This window comes from Salmo salar, chromosome ssa11, assembly GCF_905237065.1.
Source record: "Salmo salar chromosome ssa11, Ssal_v3.1, whole genome shotgun sequence".
In the NCBI taxonomy this organism is placed as follows: Eukaryota; Metazoa; Chordata; class Actinopteri; order Salmoniformes; family Salmonidae; genus Salmo; species Salmo salar.
In genome coordinates, this window is record NC_059452.1 from 83,838,299 (window position 1) to 83,859,900 (window position 21,602).

The window sequence follows — 21,602 nt, forward strand, 5'->3', positions numbered from 1 at the left end:
TAAAATGTGTATTTTCTATGGCTTACTGAGAGGTACAGTAACAGGCAAACAGCAGCTTTATAGGGATCGTTCACCACAAAAACAAAGGGGTTCTTGTCAGGGTTGGTGCCAATGACTGTCTAAATTCAAGTGAATTTATTAATTGATTTGCATTCCTATGGACCACATTTTTTAATTCAAGTCTGGAATACCAAATACCGTAAATTCCGGACTATTAAGCGCACCTGAATATAAGCCGCACCCACTGAATTTAAAAAAATATATTATTTTGAACAAAAATAAGCCGCACATGTCTATAAGCTGCAGGTGCCTACCGGTACATTGAAACAAATGAACTTTACACAGGCTTTAACGAAACACGGCTTGTAACAAAAAAGAAAAAATTTGCAGTAAACAGTAGCCTACCAAGAAAGTCATTGGTCACTATCTTCCTCCTCCTGTGCACTGAAACCACTGAAGTCATCTCCTTCGGTGTCGGAGTTGAATAGCCTCAGAATTGCTTCATCCGATATTGGATCGTTTTCATTGTCACTTTCATCCAGAGGCAAATCCCCCGCTGAGCCCTCAACACGCAGCAGTCCAGCCTTTCGAAACCCGTTGATAGTGGATTTTTTGACAATGCTCCACGCTGTCAGGACCCACTGGCAAATCCATATATTAGCCGCGTCATTGTTTAAGCCGCGAGGTTCAAAGCGTGGGAAAAAAGTTGCGGCTTATAGTCCGGAAATTACGGTAGGTAGAAAATATTTTATGGGCGGCAGGTAGCCTAGCAGTTAGAGCGGTGGGCCAGTAACCAAAAGATCGCTAGTTCGAATCCCCGAGCCAAAAAGGTGAAAAATCTGTTGATATGCCCTTGAGCAAGGCACTTAACAATAATTGCTTGAGGGTCCCCGTTGATAATAGCAGACCCTGGCCGTGACCCCACTCTGAGGGTGTCTCAGGGAGAGTGGGCTAAGCAGAAAATACATGTACAATTCACAAATGCGTATTAATATACACTTGTACATGTGTGAAAGGACAAATATAAGCACCCACCAAATTATTATTATTAAGATTTGGCACCATATCTTTGATTTTAGGGTGAACTTTCCCTTTCAGGTGATACTGCAATGTGGGTGTATAAAAAAAGCTAAGAGTCTATTGATAAAAATTCTTTATATCTATTTCTTACTTCAATAATACAACCATAAAAAAAATCTAAACGAACACAGACTTGTCAGTCAATCGTAATATGTAACCCCCTGCTTTACCAGGGCTAAAATGAACAGAGATAAAAAAAAATTGAAACGCTCAGAACATTTTGTATCCAAAAACTGGATAAAAGCAATTCTTTTATCCATAAATCCATTGAAATGAATAAAAACAAACATTTTGGTCATTGACAGAGAAAGACATGACCTCTAGTAAGGTCTCACCAGGCACAGCTTAGCTACAGTACAAGGTTACATTATGGTTGCTATGGTTTCGGTTGCTCCAGTCTGAGCGACCTTGTGCAGTGACACACATTCAAACATGTTAACAAATAACATTCAACACATTGTGTGCCATGGAGTGCTATGGTACATGCAACTCATATGTGCTGTGAGAAGCATTGGGGGAAAAAAAAAAACACGATTCCTCACTGAATGTCCCAATCATCATTACATTTCACTGTAGTCCCTTATATGTCACTGGGAATTAGAGTAGATGTCAGTCTTGTCATCATAGTTATAATTTGCTTCAAAAAACACCAGGAAAATTAAAATTAAAAACAAATAACTTTTCTCGTGAGGTCACTTCATGTTAACACAGCTTTCTGCACTTAGATATTCTTGAACAAAACATTATAGCATCTGAAAAGGTTAACAACTTCAGAACATGAATCCCAGTTACAAATCAATCAATTTTTTTTGCCAAATACAAACACATTGGGTAACTGATTGTGGACCACTGACAAAGAAGTGTGTGTGGAGGTGGTTCAAAACACATTTAGGAATAAAACTAGCCCTCGATCTGTTATAATGCTGTCTTCGATCTGTTATAATGACACATAGCCAAGTCAAGTGGTGAGGTCCTGAAGGTCAGTGCAATCTCTCATGGCTAAAGAGGGAGGAAATACATGTAATGACCACATTGCCAACTAGTAATGGTATTTTTTTTAAATAATCAAATGGACATAGCAAAACAACAGGTCAAGGCTCAGTAAAATTAAACCATAGTTTGGTGCATTATAAAATGAGAAATGGGACTATCCAAGAGTGAGCAGTTATTTTGTCATATTTTCTTAAACACTGTGCAAATTCTATTTCTGGAGTCACGTTGTGTGTAACCTGTGGTTATCTGATGATAAAGATGGGGCCTGTTGTACCTCGTGTTGCTGTTGTGGTTGCTGTGGTTTCCCTGAGAGTCTCTCCCACAGCTGCAGCAGCTGGCCTCCAGCCTGGGGCTCCAACTCCTACACCAGGAAGCAGAGGGAGGAGAAGTGAGGAAGGAGGGTGAGATGAGATGAAAACAAAATTAGTTACATTTCAGTCATAGAAATATACAGACCATAGATGGAAATTAGCTATTTAGCAATATATTGGTTGTGCATCCTCCCCGACAAATAAACCACTCATCTCACTTGATGTCTTGCAGGGCATTTTAGTGGGTGTGTTTTGGCAAGATGGTTTAATGAGTCTTCAACTATTGAATCTTGTTTGTTGACAATATTGTTCTCTGATAGTGGGATCATCTTGAACCCACATCTTAACAGTAGTCTGTGAGGTCATTCTAACCATATTAGCTGTGTAACATATCTGTTTGTTCATTTGATTATATTGGTTCTATATTAGTCCTAGTCTTTGGAAATGTTGTGACTGTATTGATGTTAGTCAGGTAACCCACCTGTCCGTCTCTGCTGATCTGCACCTTCTTGTTGTCGTTCCAGGGGTTGAGCAGCTGGTGGGTACACTGGAAGGGCAGGCTCTCCTTCCTGGTCCACTCCACACTGAAGACCCCCCCCAGCCCTGTGGAGCCCCAGTCCTGACAGCGCTCCTGTCCAATGACCGACGTCATCCGTGCATAGCCCTGAGGTACGAAAATGTCATGTTACAGCCTGCCATTCTCCATTTCCTCTCACTTACACACACACACACACACCTGGAAGTGTCCAGAGCCCTGCACAGAGAAGACCAGGAAGACCAGGCTGCTCTCCAGGAAGGCTCTGTTGAGTTTGAGCTCGTTGCTGGGCGTGGTGGACCAGATGCCTTTCTGCTGGGAGATGTCAAGGTTCCTCAGGTTGCTGCTCTTCATGATGAAGTAACGCACCGGTGCAACACCTGGCCTCGGGGACGGAGACTTGGAGCACTGAGGGGGACATTGAGTTGAGAAACTATGATATATTTAGATTTACACACTGGGATAAAGGACTTTAACCGTTGCTGGAGACAAACCTGTAGTAATAAAAATATTGATTATTTGTGTACCTTTCCTGATGAGGTGGGGGAGGGGCTGGGACAGGGGCTGGGGAAGCCTAGTGAAGCCGATTCAGGAGACTTGGGGGTGGAGGAGTGGTCGTCTGTGGGGCGCCTGGAGCCCTTGTCCCTGCTGCCATGGGGGGCTTTGGGGTGCAGGAGGGCCGAGGCAGGGGACAGTCTGGAGGCAGGGGAGAGTCTGGAGGACCTGGAGGAAGAGGGAGGGGTGGACGGTCTGGGGGGTTAGAGGACTGGCCTGGAACTGGACATAGATCAGGTTTACAAAAATGTAATTAGCAGGTTGATATAGCCTGAGCTAACCTATAAGGCTAACCTATGTAGGCAACTAGACTCAGCCACGGGCAGATTCTTGTTGGAGCAGATGGTCGGGAAGCCAGAACATAATTATAATAATTTGTACACTGCAACTAAGCCCAAAGAGATTGTTATTTTCATTGATTGTACAATCATTTCATACCTTGATTACATTGAGACACGATCGTGTCTTTTTTTATTTATTCGTGGGAATACTTGGGAACAGATTTCCAAAATTAAACAACTTTTTTGCTGAATTCCTTGTGATTTCTTTTTTTCCCCCCCCAAATATATATCTTGCAGGCCAGTTTTGGTCTGCGGGCTGCCTGTTGCCGACCCCTGCTATAAGGCATTGTACTGTAAATACTGAGATAAAACATTTGATCATAGTTGGTCCATTTCCCATACTGACATCTAAACCCCTCTCCTCACCTGTCTGTGGCTGTGTGTGAGGGGGTGGGGATGAGGGGTTCGTCAGGGAGCTCCGGGATGTCAGGGCTGGCTGTGGGGCCGGAGGTTCTCCTGCTGTTGGCGTTCCTCCAGGAGGAGGTCTGGGGGGGCTCCTCAGAGGACATGGGCCGGGGCCTCTGGCCAATCCCTGTGGGCTGCTGCAGCCCTGCAGTCTGATCCTCAGCCCCCAGCACCTGGAGACAGGATGAGGATGGATGGGTCAGTGACAGCTAACGGGGGGACAGCTAACGGGGGGGACAGCTAACAGGCGTGACAGCTAACAGGCGGGGACAGCTAACAGGGACACAACGGGGACAGCTAACAGGGGGAAAACGGGGACAGCTAACAGGGGGGACAGCTAACAGGGGGTGACAGCTAACAGGGGGTGACAGCTAACAGGGGGTAGGACAGCTAACAGGGGGTGACAGCTAACAGGGGGTGACAGCTAACAGGGGGTGACAGCTAACAGGGGGTGACAGCTAACAGGGGGTGACAGCTAACAGGGGTGACAGCTAACAGGGGGTGACAGCTAACAGGGGTGACAGCTAACAGGCGTGACAGCTAACAGGGGTGACAGCTAACAGGCGTGGCAGCTAACAGGCCCATTTACTGTGGTATTTCCAACATTTCTTTCATAATTTAAGCCAGAGTGCAGAACTGACCGACACCAGGGCCCGTATGGTGGCCTCATCCAGCTGGGACCAGGGCTTGGAGGGGGAGCGGATCCTCCTCAGGAACAAACCGTGCCACTTCTGCCTCAGCTGGAACACCAGACCCACCATCTGACAGACAGAAGGATTGGAGGGAGGAAAGTAGTGAGGGAGGAGAGTGGGTTACACAGCTAAGAATATAATGAGCACTAAATGCAAACTGCTGTTTAAATGAAATGCCCAGTTGTATTGCTTGAAGGGCACGTTGAGTATATCAGCACTGCAAAATAACAAACCTTGATCCTCACCTCTTTGTCCAGTTTGAAGTTGAGCCACTCGTCGATCTTCATCTGAGCCAGGTTGGCTGTAGAGCGATCCTCCATCTCACTGTCACTGCTCTCATTCACCACGTCATCTACAGCAGAAACATGGGAGGTTAGGTTTCGTTGTTTACAGAATACACATCATCTAGTGACCATACAGGCAGAGAGTGAAATCTACAAGTAGGGCTGGGCGATACAGTCTACATTTTACATTTTAGTCATTTAGCAGACACTCTTATCCAGAGCGACTTACAGTAGTGAATGCATACATTTCATACAACTTTTTACATACAATTTTTTTCTTCTCTGTGCTGGCCCCCCGTGGGAATCGAACCCACACCCCTGGCATTGCAAACACCATGCTCTCAGCTACAGGGAAGGCTGGGACAGTCAAAATATAATCACAACATTTCTCTCATGTTTGACAGTATTCAACAGTATTTTATGCTTCTGAATAAAAGTTGTAAATATATTAAAGAGTAGTGCTTGACCCTAGGATGGCAACAAATGGATTCTTAGTGGTTTTAAAGGCATTCTCCAATGATTATTTTATACACAGCCAAACTAGGACAAAACTGACAGAAAAGTAGTCCAATTTAGAGAACTTTCATTTATTTAGCACTGGATCAACCTATCATTATAGACAATATTGTAAAAATCCACTGGTATTCACGATATACCACCCAGCCCTACCTACAAACATGGGTTTCCTTACCTTGCAAGCAGTCTATGGACAGGGTATGACAGCAATCCATGCTTTGGTTTAGTTTCTCTAGCACTGTTACATTTGTGGCACAAATCCCATTCATGTCATGGGACCGCTATTAGCATTTCTCGCACATCATGTCCAAATCATCCGAAAGTATCTAAAATTGATTGTGAAGCTCAACAAAGTCACTATAGAGGTTTTCAACATGATGCGTGAAAAATGCTAAAAATCGGTCCCATTACTTAAAACCTCCACGGGATCGGTGTCCCCCCTGCAGGTCGGTTGAGTTAAGTAGGCCATTGTGAATAGCATGAGGTTGTAAGAAACACATTTTTTCCCCAGGACATAGACATATCTGATATGGGCAGAAAGCTTAAATTCTTGTTAATCTAACTACACTGTCCAATTTACAGTAGCTATTACAGTGAAAGAATGCCATGCTATTGAATGAGGAGAGTGCACAGTTATGAACTTGAAAATGTATTAATAAACCAAATAGGCACATTTGGGCAGTCTTGGTTCAACATTTTGAACAGAAATGCAATGGTTCATTGGATTAGTGTAAAACTTTGCACACACACTGCTGCCATCTAGTGGCCCAAATCTAAATTGCGCATGGGCTGGAATAATACATTATGGCCTTGCTCTTTTATTTCAAAGATTGTACCAAATGCATGTTTTTTTTCTCTTTGTATTATCTTTTACCAGATCTAATGTGTTATATTATCCTACATTAATTTCACATTTCCACAAACTTCAAAGTGTTTCCTTTCAAATGGTATCAATAATATGCATATCCTTGCTTCAGGTTCTGAGCTACAGGCAGTTAGATTTGGGTATGTCATTTTTGGCATTTAAAAATAAAATAAAAAAATCAGATCCTTAAGAGGTTTTTGGGATTTGTGCCACAAATGCTAAAATGTTAGCATGTGAAAACTGTGCCAGGGAAACTAAACCACAGCATGGATTACTGTCATACCTTGTCCATAGACCGCTTACAGGGTAAGGAAAGCAATATATCATTGTAATTTGGGTGAACTATCCGTTTAAGTGTAGTACAAATACAGGCAAAACTTGAGTAACTCAATTCTTCAATTTAGTTAAATTAAAATATTATACACAACATGTAGCAAAGGATGTTTCCTTCAGTTAGATAACCCTACCTTTCTGAACAGCAGGTTCTTGTAGGGCTGTGCTGGGCAGTTTGGCACAGCCCCCGAAGATGGCTACGGTTATGGGGGAGACCACAGAGCAGCAGCGGATGCTGGCTATCCTATGGGCTCGCGTCATCTCGTCATAGATCAACCAATCGGTGGGCAGGGACTGGACGGCTGCCACCTGACCATTGGCTGGGGGGATCTACGAGATGAAGGAACAAGTACAAACATGTTTTTAGTTTGTTGCTTTGAGTCAGGGTTGGTTTGAGTATATATGGTTTGGACTAAATGTAAGCATACAGTAAAAAAAAAGATGACAGGAAGCACCTACTGTATTTAAGAAAACTGCACTAAACAGGGTTCACTGAAGAAGACCCTTTGCTCCACTAGGAGTTAAATAAGAAGTCAGTCAAGTAGGTGAAGAGAGGATGTGTGCTAGCTACCTTCTTGTGGGGCTGTGGCTGGCTGAGGATGGAGGTGGGGTGGAAGCGGACCCTCTTCTCCTTGGCCCCAGAGAGAGAACAGCTCTCACGGTCCACATGGATCAGGTTGGGGTACATTCCGGCCACCAGGGCTGCCTTCACCACTGACCAGTTCTCAGAGTTCAGGTTCACGTCACGGATGTCCCCGCCGCCCCGTGCCCGCACAAAGCCTGGTGGCGGAATACACAATGGAAAAGATTTTTCTTTCTGAAAAATGTTCTGTGAGGGATCTGTCCTTCGAGGGAGCCGTAGTGGTGCAGTGTGTGAGAGAGTGTAGGGGGAGGTGGGAGGGACAAAGAACAATTCCACAGGATATGAGTCGCAGTGGTGCTGTGTGTGTGGGGGGGGGGGGGGGCACAGGACATGGTGGGCACCAAGACGTGTGGATGACTCACAAGGCTATTCATTTCACAGAGGGTTAGTTGGAGGTTGTGTGGGCTTCAGTAGAACATTAGTCTTTATCCAACACCACTTACAGTTAAATGAATACATTCAGTATACAACCAACCTTGGTCCACCATGCTCCACCTGAGCCCTCAGAACCACTGTATTACCGAGAAGGAGAGCATACAACAAGATAGATAAGGCTGACCTATGGCTCGGAGCTGTCCTAGCAGCTGGGTCCTCATCCCTATGATGATCTCCATGGTAGCCTGGGACAGGAAGTTCTTCTCACAGAAGGACCTTTCCCAGCCATCGGTGCGGGCCTTCTGCCAAGCCTACAACACAGCAAGAGAGATGTAGTTTGGAACATGTCGCTTGGACAGTGTTTTTTTCAATACGATTTGTGCAGGTTAATAACAAATGAAAAACATTTAGCTCTAAACATCTCAACAGCAATTTGACAGAGTTTTTTCATTAAACCCCAAATTCCCCCCGTTACCTGGAAGGCTCGGAGCAGGGCCATATGGTCGCTGAAGGTCCCTGCAGTAAAGCGCTTCCGGCACAGCATGGATGCCCTCTTCTGGGAGGCCTGGGAAGGCAGCACAAAAGGGTCGCGATGGGCCAGCGTGCAGGCGATGGTCAAGATGGGGTCTAGGCACTTGAGCACCACGGCACACAGCACCATCTTGCCCAGGTGGGGCTCCACAGGCAGGTCAGCCAGGTGGTAGCCCAGCTCCGTCAGGTCCTCCCACGGGTCCATGGCGTCTATGGTCTATGGATGGGGGATCAATTCAATGGTTAGTGTTGTGTTCTATCTATGGTCATTATGTAGAGTCACAGTGCCAAGAACTGATGCCCTCCACCTCAATAACAAAAATAGTCAATGATAAAGGACAGAAGATAAAATATTATTCAGGTCATGATTGGTTCAAAACCTAAAATAGCTTTTACCTTGAGCATCTGCACTGCGTTTTTGACAATGAGGATGGGAGGTGGTTCGGGTGCTTTGGACAGGAATTCAGCGATGGAACAGGTGATTGGGGCCAACAGCTTGGTGTGGAGACATAGTTCCTGAAAGAGAGAGAGAAATGGGAGGAGTTAACACAATCAACTCTGCCTTATGAGTGTGTGAGGGGTATGCTTGCATGCAAGGGTTTATAATAACTTTATCTGTATAAAGTATGTTTCACACATTCTGCTTGAAGTGTGTGTACCTGCAGGGGCATCCTCAGTAGCTGGGGGACCTGGTACTCCAGCATGTTGTTGAAGCGGAGACGACTGAAGAGGTGGAAGCAGATCCCTGGTCGGCAACGTCCAGCTCTGTCAAACAACACAGGACTCATTCATAAGAGGGCTTAAGACATTTTGAGGCTTCATAAGAGATGATACTCCCTTATCGTGATACGTCTCTGTGGTAGGGCTCAGATGTACACGGTGCCTCACCTGCCCTTCCTCTGCAGAGAGCTGGCCTTGGAGATCCACACCATCTTCAGCATGGTCACATGGTTCAGGGCATCAAAGGACTTCTGTGATGGTGAAACAAATCATGTATCAGATTTGCTATTCTCTCAGGGGGGCGTGCCGTACTCTGTCTGGCACCATCCCTACGGTGAAACATCGTGGTGGCAGCATCATGCTGTGGGGATGCTTTTCAGTGGCATGGACTGGGAGACTAGTCAGGATCGAGAGAAAGATGAATGGAGCAAAGTACAGAGACAGATCCTTGATGGAAACCTGCTCCAGAGTGCTCAGGACCTCAGACTGGTGTGAAGGTTCACCTTCCAACAGGACAATGACCCTAAGCACACAGCCAGAGCCGACTTAAACCTGATCAAAAAGAACAGGAGAAACTCCCCAAATACAGGTGTGCTATCTTGTACAGTCACACCCAAGAAGAATCGAGGCTGTAATCACTGCCAAAGGTGCTTCAACAAAGAACTGAGTAAAGGGTCTGAATACTTATGTAAATGTGATATTTCCATTTTTTATACATGTAAAATCGTTTTTGTTTGCTTTGTCATTATGGGGTATTGTGTGTAAATTGATGAGGGAAAAAATAAATAATATATTTTAGAATAAGGCTGTAACCTAACAAAATGTGGAAAAAGTCACGGGGGCTGAATACGTTCTGAAGGCATTGTATATACACCACCAGCACACAACGATGAGAGACCGGAGCCTCGAGTCACTTATTGTTGTGCAGCATGCCCCAGGTAATCTAATTACAGTATGGAATTCAACTAAATGTTTGTCAGCTAGATTTCTTATAACTATTAAGTTAAACTGTCTAAAATGTGCTAAATGCACTGCAGTTGGGCATTTGGTTTGCTAGTTTAGTAGCTAGTTAACTATCTAGCTAAGCAGTTGGCTTCTTCCGAAATCAAGCAGAGAATCCCTTCCTGGATCAAGAGCCTTGCAGTCTAATATTTGTTTTGTGCACGCATAAGTCCATTTTTTTTGGTTACTTGTATAGTTTCGGTCAGACACTGTATAAAATGCCCGCAATGCGCTCGTTAGCATTTAGTTATCATTCTCAATTGGATTTTACATATACTTGTTAAAATTGGTAACCTTGGGATTACATAGGCATTTGAAAACAGTGCCCCTTGTGTTCAGTGTCAGTATTAACAGATATCCCAGTATGGCACAAGGTCGGTATGAAGGTATGCCAATCTGGATACCGCCAAGCCTAAGCTGTCCACCTACTAAGCTCACTGCAACCCCCCTCCAAGTCTCTGATCACTACTTTGTTTCCTTCTCGGTCTCAAATTTTATTTGTGACATGCGCCGAATACAACAGTTGTAGACCTTACAGTGAAATGCTTACTTACAAGCCCTTAACCAACAATGCAGTTTTAAGAAAATACCTATAAAAAAGTAAGAGATAAGAATAACAAACAATTAAAGAGCAGCAGTAAAGAACAATAGCAGGGCTATTTACAGGGGGTACCGGTACAGAGTCAATGTGTGGGGGCACCGGTGTCGAGGTAATTGAGGTAATATGTATATGTAGGTAGAGTTATTAAAGTGACTATGCATAGATAATAACAAAGAGTAGCAGCAGCATAGAAGGGGGGGGGGGCAATGCAAATAGTCTGGGTAGCCATTTGATTAGCCGTTCAGGAGTCTTATGGCTTGGGGGCAGAAGCTGTTTAGAAGCCTCTTGGACCTAGACTTGGCGCTCCGGTACTGCTTGCCATGCGGTAGCAGAGAGAACAGTCTATGACTAGGTTGGCTGGAGTCTTTGACAATTTTTACGGCTTTCCTCTGACACCGCCTTGTAAAGAGTTCCTGGATGGCAGGAAGCTTGGCCCCGGTGATGTACTGAGCCGTTCTGTAGTGCCTTGCGGTCGGAGGTCGAGCAGTTGCCATACCAGGCAGTGATGCAACCCGTCAGGATGCTCTCGGTGGTGCAGCTGTAAAACCTTTTGAGGATCTGAGAACCCATGCCCAATCTTTTCAGTCTGATGAGGGGGAATAGGTTTTCTCGTGCCCGCTTCACGACTGTCTTGGTGTGCTTGGACCATGTTAGTCTGATGGTGATGTGGACGCCAAGGAACTTGAAGCTCTCAAACTGTTCCACTACAGCCCGTCGATGAGCACGGGGACGTGCTCGTTCCTACTTTTCCTGTAGTCCACAATCATCTCTTTTGTCTTGATCATGTTGAGGGAGCGCTTGTTGTCCTTGCACCACACGGTCAGGTCTCTGACCTCCTCCCTATAGGCTGTCTCCCCTCCAAACCTAGCCATTCAACCCCTACCCAGATAGTCATGCGCTGTCACAATCTTCACTCTCCCACTATTCTCTCCTCATCAATCCTATCATCTCTCCCTTCTGCTAAATACTTCTCCCTCTTGTCCCCTTTCCTCCCGGCTGACTTGGCCCCTCCCGCGCCGTGGCTGAGTGACTTAATGCGACCTTACAGAACTGGTCTACTGGCACTTCCGGAGGACCTATCATCCTTTCACTCCCTCCTCTCTACCTTCTGTTCCTCTGTATCCACTGTTAAAGTCACTTTCTATCACTCAAAATGTCAAGCTTCTGCCTCTAACCCCAGGAAACTCTTTTCCAACTTCTCCTCCCTCGTTATTCCTCCACCCCCCGCACCACATACTCTCACTACTGGTGTCCCCCAGGGCTCGGTTCTAGGCCCTCTCCTCTTCATACACCAAGTCAATCAGTTCTGTCCTGTCCTCACAGGGTCTCTCCCCAAGCTCTTCTCTTTCCTGGCACTCCAATGGTGGAACCAGCTTCCCCCTGAAACTAGGACAGCAGAGTCTCTGCCCATCTTCGGAAAACATCTGAAACCATACCTCTTCAAAAGAGCATCTTAAAAAATGCCACCCCCCCTTTCAAAAATGTACTTACTAGGAGTGTGATATGTGGTTGGCCCATCTAGCTATCTTAACCTGTTAGGGCTAGGGGGCAGTATTGACACGGCTGGATAAAAAACGTACCGATTTAATCTGGTTACTCCTCCTGCACAGTAACTAGAATATGCATATAATTATTGGCTTTGGATAGAAAACACCCTAAAGTTTCTAAAACTGTTTGAATGGTGTCTGTGAGTATAACAGAACTCAAATGGCAGGTCAAAACCTGAGAAGATTCTGTACAGGAAGTACCCTGTCTGACCATTTCTTGAACTTCTTTGCCATCTCTATCCATTACAAAGGATCTCTGCTATAACGTGACACTTTCTACAGCTCACATGGACTCTCAGAAGGCGGCAAAAAGCTGAATCGTGGCTTTGCAGGCTCTGGCTGAAACAAAGTAGCGCGTTTGGGTAGTGGCTGGTTACAGTACTGTGAGACTCAGGCTCGTGCCCGCGTCGACCGAAAGCTTTCTTTTCCTTTGTCTGTTTACCTAAAAGGATATTCCCGGTCAGAATATTATCGCTTTTTTACGAGAAAAATGGCATAAAAATGGATTTTAAACAGCGGTTGACATGCTTCGAAGTACGGTAATGGAATATTTAGATTTTTTTTGTCACGAATTGCGCCATGCGTGCAACCCTGATTTACCCTTTCGCATAGTTTCTGGAACGCACGAACAAAACGCCGCTATTCGGATATAACGATGGATTATTTTGGACCAAACCAACATTTGTTATTGAAGTAGCAGTCCTGGGAGTGCATTCTGACGAAGACAACAAAAGGTAATCAAACTTTTGTAATAGTAAATCTGATTTTGGTGAAGGCTAAACTTGCCGGGTGTCTAAATAGCTAGCCCGTGATGGCTGGGCTATGTACTTAGAATATTGCAAAATGTGCCTTCACCAAAAAGCTATTTTAAAATCGGACATATCGAGTGCATAGAGGAGTTCTGTATCTATAATTCTTAAAATAATTGTTATGCTTTTTGTGAACGTTTATCGTGAGTAATTTAGTAAATTGTTAGTAAATTCCCCGGAAGTTTGCTGGGCTATGTACTTAGAATATTGCAAAATGTGCCTTCACCAAAAAGCTATTTTAAAATCGGACATATCGAGTGCATAGAGGAGTTCTGTATCTATAATTCTTAAAATAATTGTTATGCTTTTTGTGAACGTTTATCGTGAGTAATTTAGTAAATTGTTAGTAAATTCCCCGGAAGTTTGCGGGGGGTATGCTAGTTCTGAACGTCACATGCCAATGTAAAAAGCTGGTTTTTGATTTAAATATGAACTTGATTGAACAAAACATGCATGTATTGTATAACATAATGTCCTAGGGTTGTCATCTGATGAAGATCAAAGGTTAGTGCTGCATTTAGCTGTCTTCTGGGTTTTTGTGACATATGCTAGCTTGAAAAATGGGTGTCTGATTATTTCTGGCTGGGTACTCTGCTGACATAATCTAATGTTTTGCTTTCGTTGTAACGCCTTTTTGAAATCGGACAGTGTGGTTAGATTAACGAGAATCTTGTCTTTAAATAGCTGTAAAATAGTCATATGTTTGAGAAATTGAAGTAATAGGATTTTTAAGGTATTTGAAAATCGCGCCACTGGATTACACTGGCTGTTACGTAGGTGGGACGATTACGTACCGCCTAGCCCAGAGAGGTTAAGATGAAAGCACTAACTAAGTCAGTCTGGATATGAGTGTCTGCTAAATTACAAATGTCAATGTAAAATGTGTGCAGTAGACTTGTTTTCAAACCTCTTTTACTTTTCCTGCATCAATGACAAATACGACATCGTTGACAGTGATACTTGTCTCCGCGATGTTAGTGGAGAGAATCTGAGGAAGAGAGGAAAAGACTTGATTTCTGAACAAGAAGCTGGGATTGAATGGTATTTTGGTTTACAGGGGAAATCAGCAGTTGCAAGTAAAAATGGTTTTACATATAAATTATTGATATTTACCATTGATTCTTTGAGAATATAACTTATATATGCCTCATGAGCTTAGTTCAAGTCTCGAACCCCATCAGAACCCAAAATATAAGCTTGTTTTACTGTGTTTGTAAACAAACACTACATAGCTTCAAAACATGATTAAAACCATAATTTTGATATCATAACTCTATGAATTTGAGAGTGGTTACATTTCTCCAGCCCCGTTCCTCAGCTTTTTACAGAAACAGGGGCGAGGAGTACGCTTTGTTATTGTTTCTACTGCTGACTGTCACTTTAAGGAACACTTTGGACCCAAGTGGTCAAACTGATCTTTGGTGTGTTAGCCAGCACAGTAGACGTAAAAATACTCACTATTTTCCGGACTCCAGCAGGAGTGTTCCTCAGCACTTTCTTCTGATCCGAGGTCTGCATGTTGGAGTGGAGTGTAAAGACCTGGTACCTATGGAGAAACAACACACAGATCTGAGGCTCTAGATGTGGTTTGGCCATTTCTGTCAATCTAGGGAGGTTTACTAATCTGACTTGTAAATGTGTTGGGTGTAAATCAACATTTGGGTTGCATAAACAGGAACACGGAGTAACAGCATGGAAAATAAAAATAAAACCAAATAGATTGACGTACAGAATAATTGACAAGAACTATGTTGAAATACTGATGACCCAATTATGAACTGTTGAGAGTGACACATTGCTCTTGCCAGTCATTTAACTGACGGTACCTTTGAGAGTGGTCTGTGAATCTTTTATCGTCGTACAGAATACGGTCCCTCAGACCCACAATCTCATCGTATCCGGGGAGGAAGATCAAAACCGCACCTGACATGGAAAATATTTAAATTAAACTTGTCATTCTATATAAGCAAGGAAAATAAAAATGTATGAAATGTATGCATTCACTACTGTTAAGTCGCTCTGGATAAGAGCGTCTGCTAAATGATTAAAATGTAAATGTAAATTTGGCACTGACACTTTGTATCAAACATTTTGAAAAGTAAAAAAATACAAGACATCCAGTAGTCACAAGACAAAATAATCTCTCACCATCTTCTGAGCTGGTGCAAATGTTGTGCAGCAGGTGCATGATGAGGTCCAGGTCCACCCTCTCATCGTCAAAGCTGTGGTGGTATTCCTTGAGCAGCTCCTGGTCCTCCGGGCTCATCTCTGTGGTGGCAGCCTGCACCAGGGACCACTCGTCCAGCTTCCCCGCCTCCAGGGATGAGCTACCAAGGGAATGAGGCTTTCTGTTATCATCCTCCACAAACAATGCCAGGGTTTCCATGTGGTCATTCATAATAATGATAGTGATAAATGGTGCTCTTACAGGTAGGATTCTAGTAGGTCCACCACTTCTGCCTGCTGGAAGTGCTTGGCCCAGTCCAGCGCAGTCCTGAAACAAACCAAATACTGATCAAGATTTCAGACTTAGTAATGGTATATAGAGTAACTAAAAATAGGATGCATTTATACAGTTATTTAATAAACCCGTACCAGCCATTGGAGGCCTTGATTCTGACACTGGCTCCCATACTCAAAAGCTGCTCAATCTGACTGAGGAAGCCTCGACCTGCTGCCACCATGAGTGGAGTGGCGCTTGTTTCACTGTGCATGTAGTCCACTGAGGAGCAGAAGGGGAGGAGGACATATCTGGCTGATAACTATTGAAAATATTACTCAAAAAATATATACATTTTTGATAACATTGGTGTCATTTTTTACACAAATAAGACACTACATAAACAAAAGCATGTGGACAACCCTTCAAATCAGTTGCTGACAGGTGTATAAAATCAGGCACAAAGCCATGCAATCGCCATAGACAAACATTTTCAGTAGAATGGCATTACTGAGGAGCTCAGTGACTTTCAACGTCGCATTGTCATAGGATGCCACTTTTCCAACAAGTCAATTCATCAAATCTCCCCAGTCAACTGTAAGGAATGTTATTGCGAAGTGGAAACATCTAGGAGCAACAACGGCTCAGCCGTGAAGTGGTAGGCCACACAAACTCACAGAACGGGAACACCAAGTGCTGAAGCACTTCAAAATCGTCTGTCCTCGTTTGCAACACTCACTACTGAGTTCTAAACTGCCTCTGGAAGCAATGTCAGCACAATAACTTTTCGTCGGGAGCTTCATGAAATGGGTTTCCATGGCCGAGCAGCCACACTCAAGCCTAAGATCACCAAGCCCAATGCCAAGCGTTGGCTGGTGTAAAGCTCGCCCGCCATTGGACTCTGGAGCTGTGGAAACGTGTTCTCTAGAGTGATGAATCACGCTTCACCAATCTGGGTTTGGCAGATGCCAGGAGAACTCTACCTGCCCCAATGCATAGTGCCAACTGTAAAGTTTGGTGGAGGAAGAATAATGGTCTGGGGCTGTTTTTCCTGGTTCGGGCTAGGTTTCTTAGTTCTAATTAAGGGAAATCTTAATGCTACCAGCATACAATGACATTCTTGACGATTCAACTTTGTGGCAACAGTTTGGGAAACAACCTTTCCCGTTTCAGCATGACAATGTCTTCGTGCACAAAGCGAGGTCCATACAGAAATGGTTTGTCGAGATTGGTGTGGAAGAACTTGACTGGCCTGCACAGAGCCCTGACGTCATCCCCATCGAACTCCTTGGGATGAATTGGAACGCCGACTGTGCCCGACCTCACTAATGCTCATTGCTGAATGGAAGCAAGACCCACAGCAATGTTCCAACATCTAGTGGAAAGCCTTCCCAGAAGAGTGGATGGAGGCTTGTATAGCAGCAAAATGCCAACAATTTTGGAATGAGATGTTCGACAAGCTGGTGTCCACATACTTTTGGTCATGTAGTGTAGATACAAGAATAAACTGTGGCACCTAATTAAAGATGCACACAAAACCCAACTTACCGCTGACGTTCTCACTCAAGATGAGATTGAAGAGCTGGACGAAGGCGTCAGCGTCCTGGTTGAGGAAGATGTCTGAGATGCAGGCATCCATCTCCTTCAGCAGCCACGGGTCCAATGATGCCACATCTTTCTCATTCTGGAACAAGACATCCTGTATCAAACTAATAGCAAACCCAGTGCCACTTTTAGTAAGAACCAGAAAATATACCCTCTGTGACGTTGGTGAACTAAAGAGTGAATAATCAGAAAATAAGTAGTGGTATCACTTTGATGCATCCAGAGTATATACTGAAAATAACTGAAGCAACTGGGAGAAAATAACATCAAAATCATTAAGGATGTAATGATTCACCAATAAACACTTGAACCGGGGACCGATGCCGAAGATATGAGCGCATCGGTCTGCGGGACCCCTAACAGATCCAAAATGTAGCCTGCATCGGTCAGGAAATCGATTTAAACGTTACGAATCGCTGGTTCACTAAATGTATTTTCTCCAAATTACTTTCTTTCTACCTTCCAAAAATACCTCTCGTCTTTTGTGACAACTGGGTTCTCTCCTTTAGTGTCAAAGCAAGCATGTAATTGTGTTCACAGTCATTGATCTACATGTAATTGAATAATTTTGAATGCTTAACAACCCGAGGCAATATCAGTTGTGTGCAGCTTTGCGCGTTGACCAAGGAGAGGTAGGCTTTGCTGACCAGACCGCTTGCGTGCCTGTGCCATTGCGCGCATGTTGATTTAGTCCACCCACACCAGACGGGATCAGGACATGCAGGTTGAAATATCAAAAGGGCGGCCATGCGGTTGGCAACCAACTTTAAAGAGCATTACCACTACCAACTGAACTGGAGTGTGGACCTCAGTTCATCTTTCAAATCACCCATGTGGGTATATGCTCCTAAAAACAAATGAGATAGGAGAGGCGGGACTTGCAGCACCTGGCGACGCAGACGCTCTTTGACGCGAGTGAGCAGTGTGGGTGCAATGATTGAATAACATGTGTACATTTATTTTGCAAAGCTCGCGCACGCGACACGAGCAGCGTGGTCAGCATGTTATTCCTCATCTGGCACATCTGCGAGTCACCTTGGTAAAATGGCTTGCGCAATATTATGCTTTATTAGTCGAGTGACAACGAATGTCATTTTCAAGGTTATTTACATTTTATCTGGCTATACATGATCAGGGCTTACATTCAAATTTATTTTTGATTGTTCAGGTTAACCATCAGCAATAGTTGGTAGGTAGTTTTATTTGAACTCTTCAATACATATAGTCATTTTTAGACATACAAGGTAAAGTTGATAATTTCATAACAAGGACAAGAAGGAAACTCACTCACTCTGTCATGGCTAGAAGGGATACAACTTTAGTCAAATGAAATCATAAAAGTACACTTTTTTTTGCATTTTAGCTAACCTTAACAATTATCCTAACCTGCTGCGTATGTTCTCCTAATCCACAAAGAAAAGTCAAATTTGACATAAGATGTATCACATCTAGCCAAAACGAGCTCACTCCTGAGTCGTCAAAACCCCTCAAACTCAACTCTGGACCTCAAAGCTTCAACTTGGATAATAGCTTTAAAGCACACAGTACAGCTGTCTAACACAATTGTCATTAAGCTTAACTTTTCCTTCACACTATATATTTATATTCATTGGCTATCTCATAGCTAATCTTTTAAGATAAAGGATAGCTGTGCTGCAAGCCCAGCTTCAGACGCGATCGTTAGGCAAGGGTAATTTCAGTGTAGGAAAGGATGAAACAGCGTCTGTGCCACCAGTAAGTACAGATAGTAACGTTAGTATAAACCCCCTCGCACGGTCCCCGCAGCCGGACATCTTTCTCATGGCTTCTGGAGGGAAACGCTGTAGGAATGCTCAACCGGTGTCGCTTATTCAGCCGACAGAAACTTTCAACCGGTTCTCCCCATTAAGCGAGTCGGAGTCGGAGGCCGAGACTTCTCTGGTCTCTACTCCTCCCGTTGTGGGGTCTGAGACGCCGACGGCTCCCACCATTAGCTCTGACAAATTGAAAACCCTAGTCATTGGCGACTCCATTACCCGCAGTATTAGACTTAAAACTAATCATCCAGCGATCATACACTGTTTACCAGGGGGCAGGGCTACCGACGTTAAGGCTAATCTAAAGACGGTGCTGGCTAAAGCTAAAACTGGCGAGTGTAGAGAGTATAGAGATATTGTTATCCACGTCGGCACCAACGATGTTAGGATGAAACAGTCAGAGGTCACCAAGCGCAACATAGCTTCAGCGTGTAAATCAGCTAGAAAGATGTGTCGGCATCGATTAATTGTCTCTGGCCCCCTCCCAGTTAGGGGGAGTGATGAGCTCTACAGCAGAGTCTCACAACTCAATCGCTGGTTGAAAACTGTTTTCTGCCCCTCCCAAAAGATAGAATTTGTAGATAATTGGCCCTCTTTCTGGGACTCACCCACAAACAGGACCAAGCCTGGCCTGTTGAGGAGTGACGGACTCCATCCTAGCTGGAGGGGTGCTCTCATCTTATCTACGAACATAGACAGGGCTCTAACTCCTCTAGCTCCACAATGAAATAGGGTGCAGGCCAGGCAGCAGGCTGTTAGCCAGCCTGCCAGCTTAGTGGAGTCTGCCACTAGCACAGTCAGTGTAGTCAGCTCAGCTTCCCCCATTGAGACCGTGTCTGTGCCTCGATCTAGGTTGGGCAAAATTAAAAATGGCGGTGTTCGCTTTAGCAATCTCACTAGTATAAAGACCTCCTCCATTCCTGCCATTATTGAAAGAGATTGTGATACCTCACATCTCAAAATTGGGTTACTTAATGTTAGATCCCTCACTTCCAAGGCAGTTATAGTCAATGAACTAATCACTGATAATAATCTTGATGTGATTGGCCTGACTGAAACATGGCTTAAGCCTGATGAATTTACTGTGTTAAATGAGGCCTCACCCCCAGGTTACATTAGTGACCATACCCCCGTGCATCCGGCAAAGGCGGAGGTGTTGCTAACATTTACGATAGCAAATTTCAATTTACAAAAAAAAAACAACAATGACGTTTTCGTCTTTTGAGCTTCTAGTCATGAAATCTATGCAGCCTACTCACTCACTTTTTATAGCTACTGTTTATAGGCCTCCTGGGCCATATGCAGTGTTCCTCACTGAGTTCCCTGAATTCCTATCGGATCTTGTAGTCATAGCAGATAATATTCAAATTTTTGGTGACTTTAACATTCACATGGAAAAGTCCACAGACCCACTCCAAAAGGCTTTCGGAGCCATCATCGACTCAGTGGGTTTTGTCCAACATGTCTCTGGACCTACTCACTGCCACAGTCATACTCTGGACCTAGTTTTGTCCCATGGAATAAATGTTGTGGATCTAAATGTTTTTCCTCATAATCCTGGACTATCGGACCACCATTTTATTACGTTTGCAATTGCAACAAATAATCTGCTCAGACCCCAACCAAGGAGCATTAAAAGTCGTGCTATAAATTCTCAGACAACCCAAAGATTCCTTGATGCCCTTCCAGACTGCCTCTGCCTACCCAAGGACGTCAGAGGACAAAAATCAGTTAACCACCTAACCGAGGAACTCAATTTAACCTTGCGCAATACCCTAGATGCAGTTGCACCCCTAAAAACTAAAAACATCTGTCATAAGAAACTAGCTCCCTGGTATACAGAAAATACACGAGCTCTGAAGCAAGCTTCCAGAAAATTGGAACGGAAATGGCGCCACACCAAACTGGAAGTCTTCCGACTAGCTTGGAAAGACAGTACCGTGCAGTATCGAAGAGCCCTTACTGCTGCTCGATCATCCTATTTTTCCAACTTAATTGAGGAAAATAAGAACAATCCGAAATTTCTTTTTGATACTGTCGCAAAGCTAACTAAAAAGCAGCCTTCGCAAATGGAGGATGGCTTTCACTTCAGCAGTAATACATTTATGAACTTCTTTGAGGAAAAGATCATGATCATTAGAAAGCAAATTACAGACTCCTCTTTAAATCTGGGTATTCCTCCAAAGCTCCATTGTCCTGAGTCTGCACAACTCTGCCAGGACCTAGGATCAAGGGAGATACTAAAGTGTTTTAGTACTATATCGCTTGACGCAATGATGAAAATAATCATGGCCTCCAAACCCTCAAGCTGCATACTGGACCCTATTCCAACTAAACTACTGAAAGAGCTGCTTCCTGTGCTTGGCCCTCCTATGTTGAACATAATAAACGGCTCTCTATCCACCGGATGTGTACCAAGCTCACTAAAAGTGGCAGTAATAAAGCCTCTCTTGAAAAAGCCGAATCTTGATCCAGAAATTATAAAAAACTATCGGCCTATATCGAATCTTCCATTCCTCTCCAAAATTTTAGAAAAAGCTGTTGCACAGCAACTGACTGCCTTCCTGAAGACAAACAATGTATACGAAACGCTTCAGTCTGGTTTTAGACCCCATCATAGCAC

At 44.1% G+C, this 21,602-nt stretch overlaps 1 protein-coding gene across 1 annotated transcript in view; it reads right to left on the minus strand.

Annotated features, from left to right (window-relative positions):
* Nucleotides 1-1,138: 1,138 nt before the first annotated feature.
* The window catches only part of ythdc2 (YTH domain containing 2), a 35,208-nt gene continuing 14,744 nt past the window's right edge, over nt 1,139-21,602 (minus strand). Inside the window, exons 11-32 of the mRNA XM_014128657.2 lie at nt 17,127-17,262; nt 15,734-15,860; nt 15,567-15,632; nt 15,287-15,465; nt 14,965-15,061; nt 14,597-14,684; nt 14,046-14,126; nt 9,348-9,430; nt 9,119-9,224; nt 8,856-8,975; nt 8,404-8,676; nt 8,113-8,239; nt 7,482-7,690; nt 7,045-7,240; nt 5,158-5,264; nt 4,862-4,981; nt 4,182-4,393; nt 3,447-3,642; nt 3,121-3,327; nt 2,866-3,048; nt 2,348-2,434; nt 1,139-2,079 (exon numbers count right to left, since the gene is read on the minus strand). Coding sequence (XP_013984132.1) covers nt 2,074-2,079; nt 2,348-2,434; nt 2,866-3,048; nt 3,121-3,327; nt 3,447-3,642; nt 4,182-4,393; nt 4,862-4,981; nt 5,158-5,264; nt 7,045-7,240; nt 7,482-7,690; nt 8,113-8,239; nt 8,404-8,676; nt 8,856-8,975; nt 9,119-9,224; nt 9,348-9,430; nt 14,046-14,126; nt 14,597-14,684; nt 14,965-15,061; nt 15,287-15,465; nt 15,567-15,632; nt 15,734-15,860; nt 17,127-17,262 — 3,006 coding nt within the window. The 3' untranslated portion in view covers nt 1,139-2,073. The remainder of the gene's footprint in view (nt 2,080-2,347; nt 2,435-2,865; nt 3,049-3,120; nt 3,328-3,446; nt 3,643-4,181; nt 4,394-4,861; nt 4,982-5,157; nt 5,265-7,044; nt 7,241-7,481; nt 7,691-8,112; nt 8,240-8,403; nt 8,677-8,855; nt 8,976-9,118; nt 9,225-9,347; nt 9,431-14,045; nt 14,127-14,596; nt 14,685-14,964; nt 15,062-15,286; nt 15,466-15,566; nt 15,633-15,733; nt 15,861-17,126; nt 17,263-21,602) is intronic.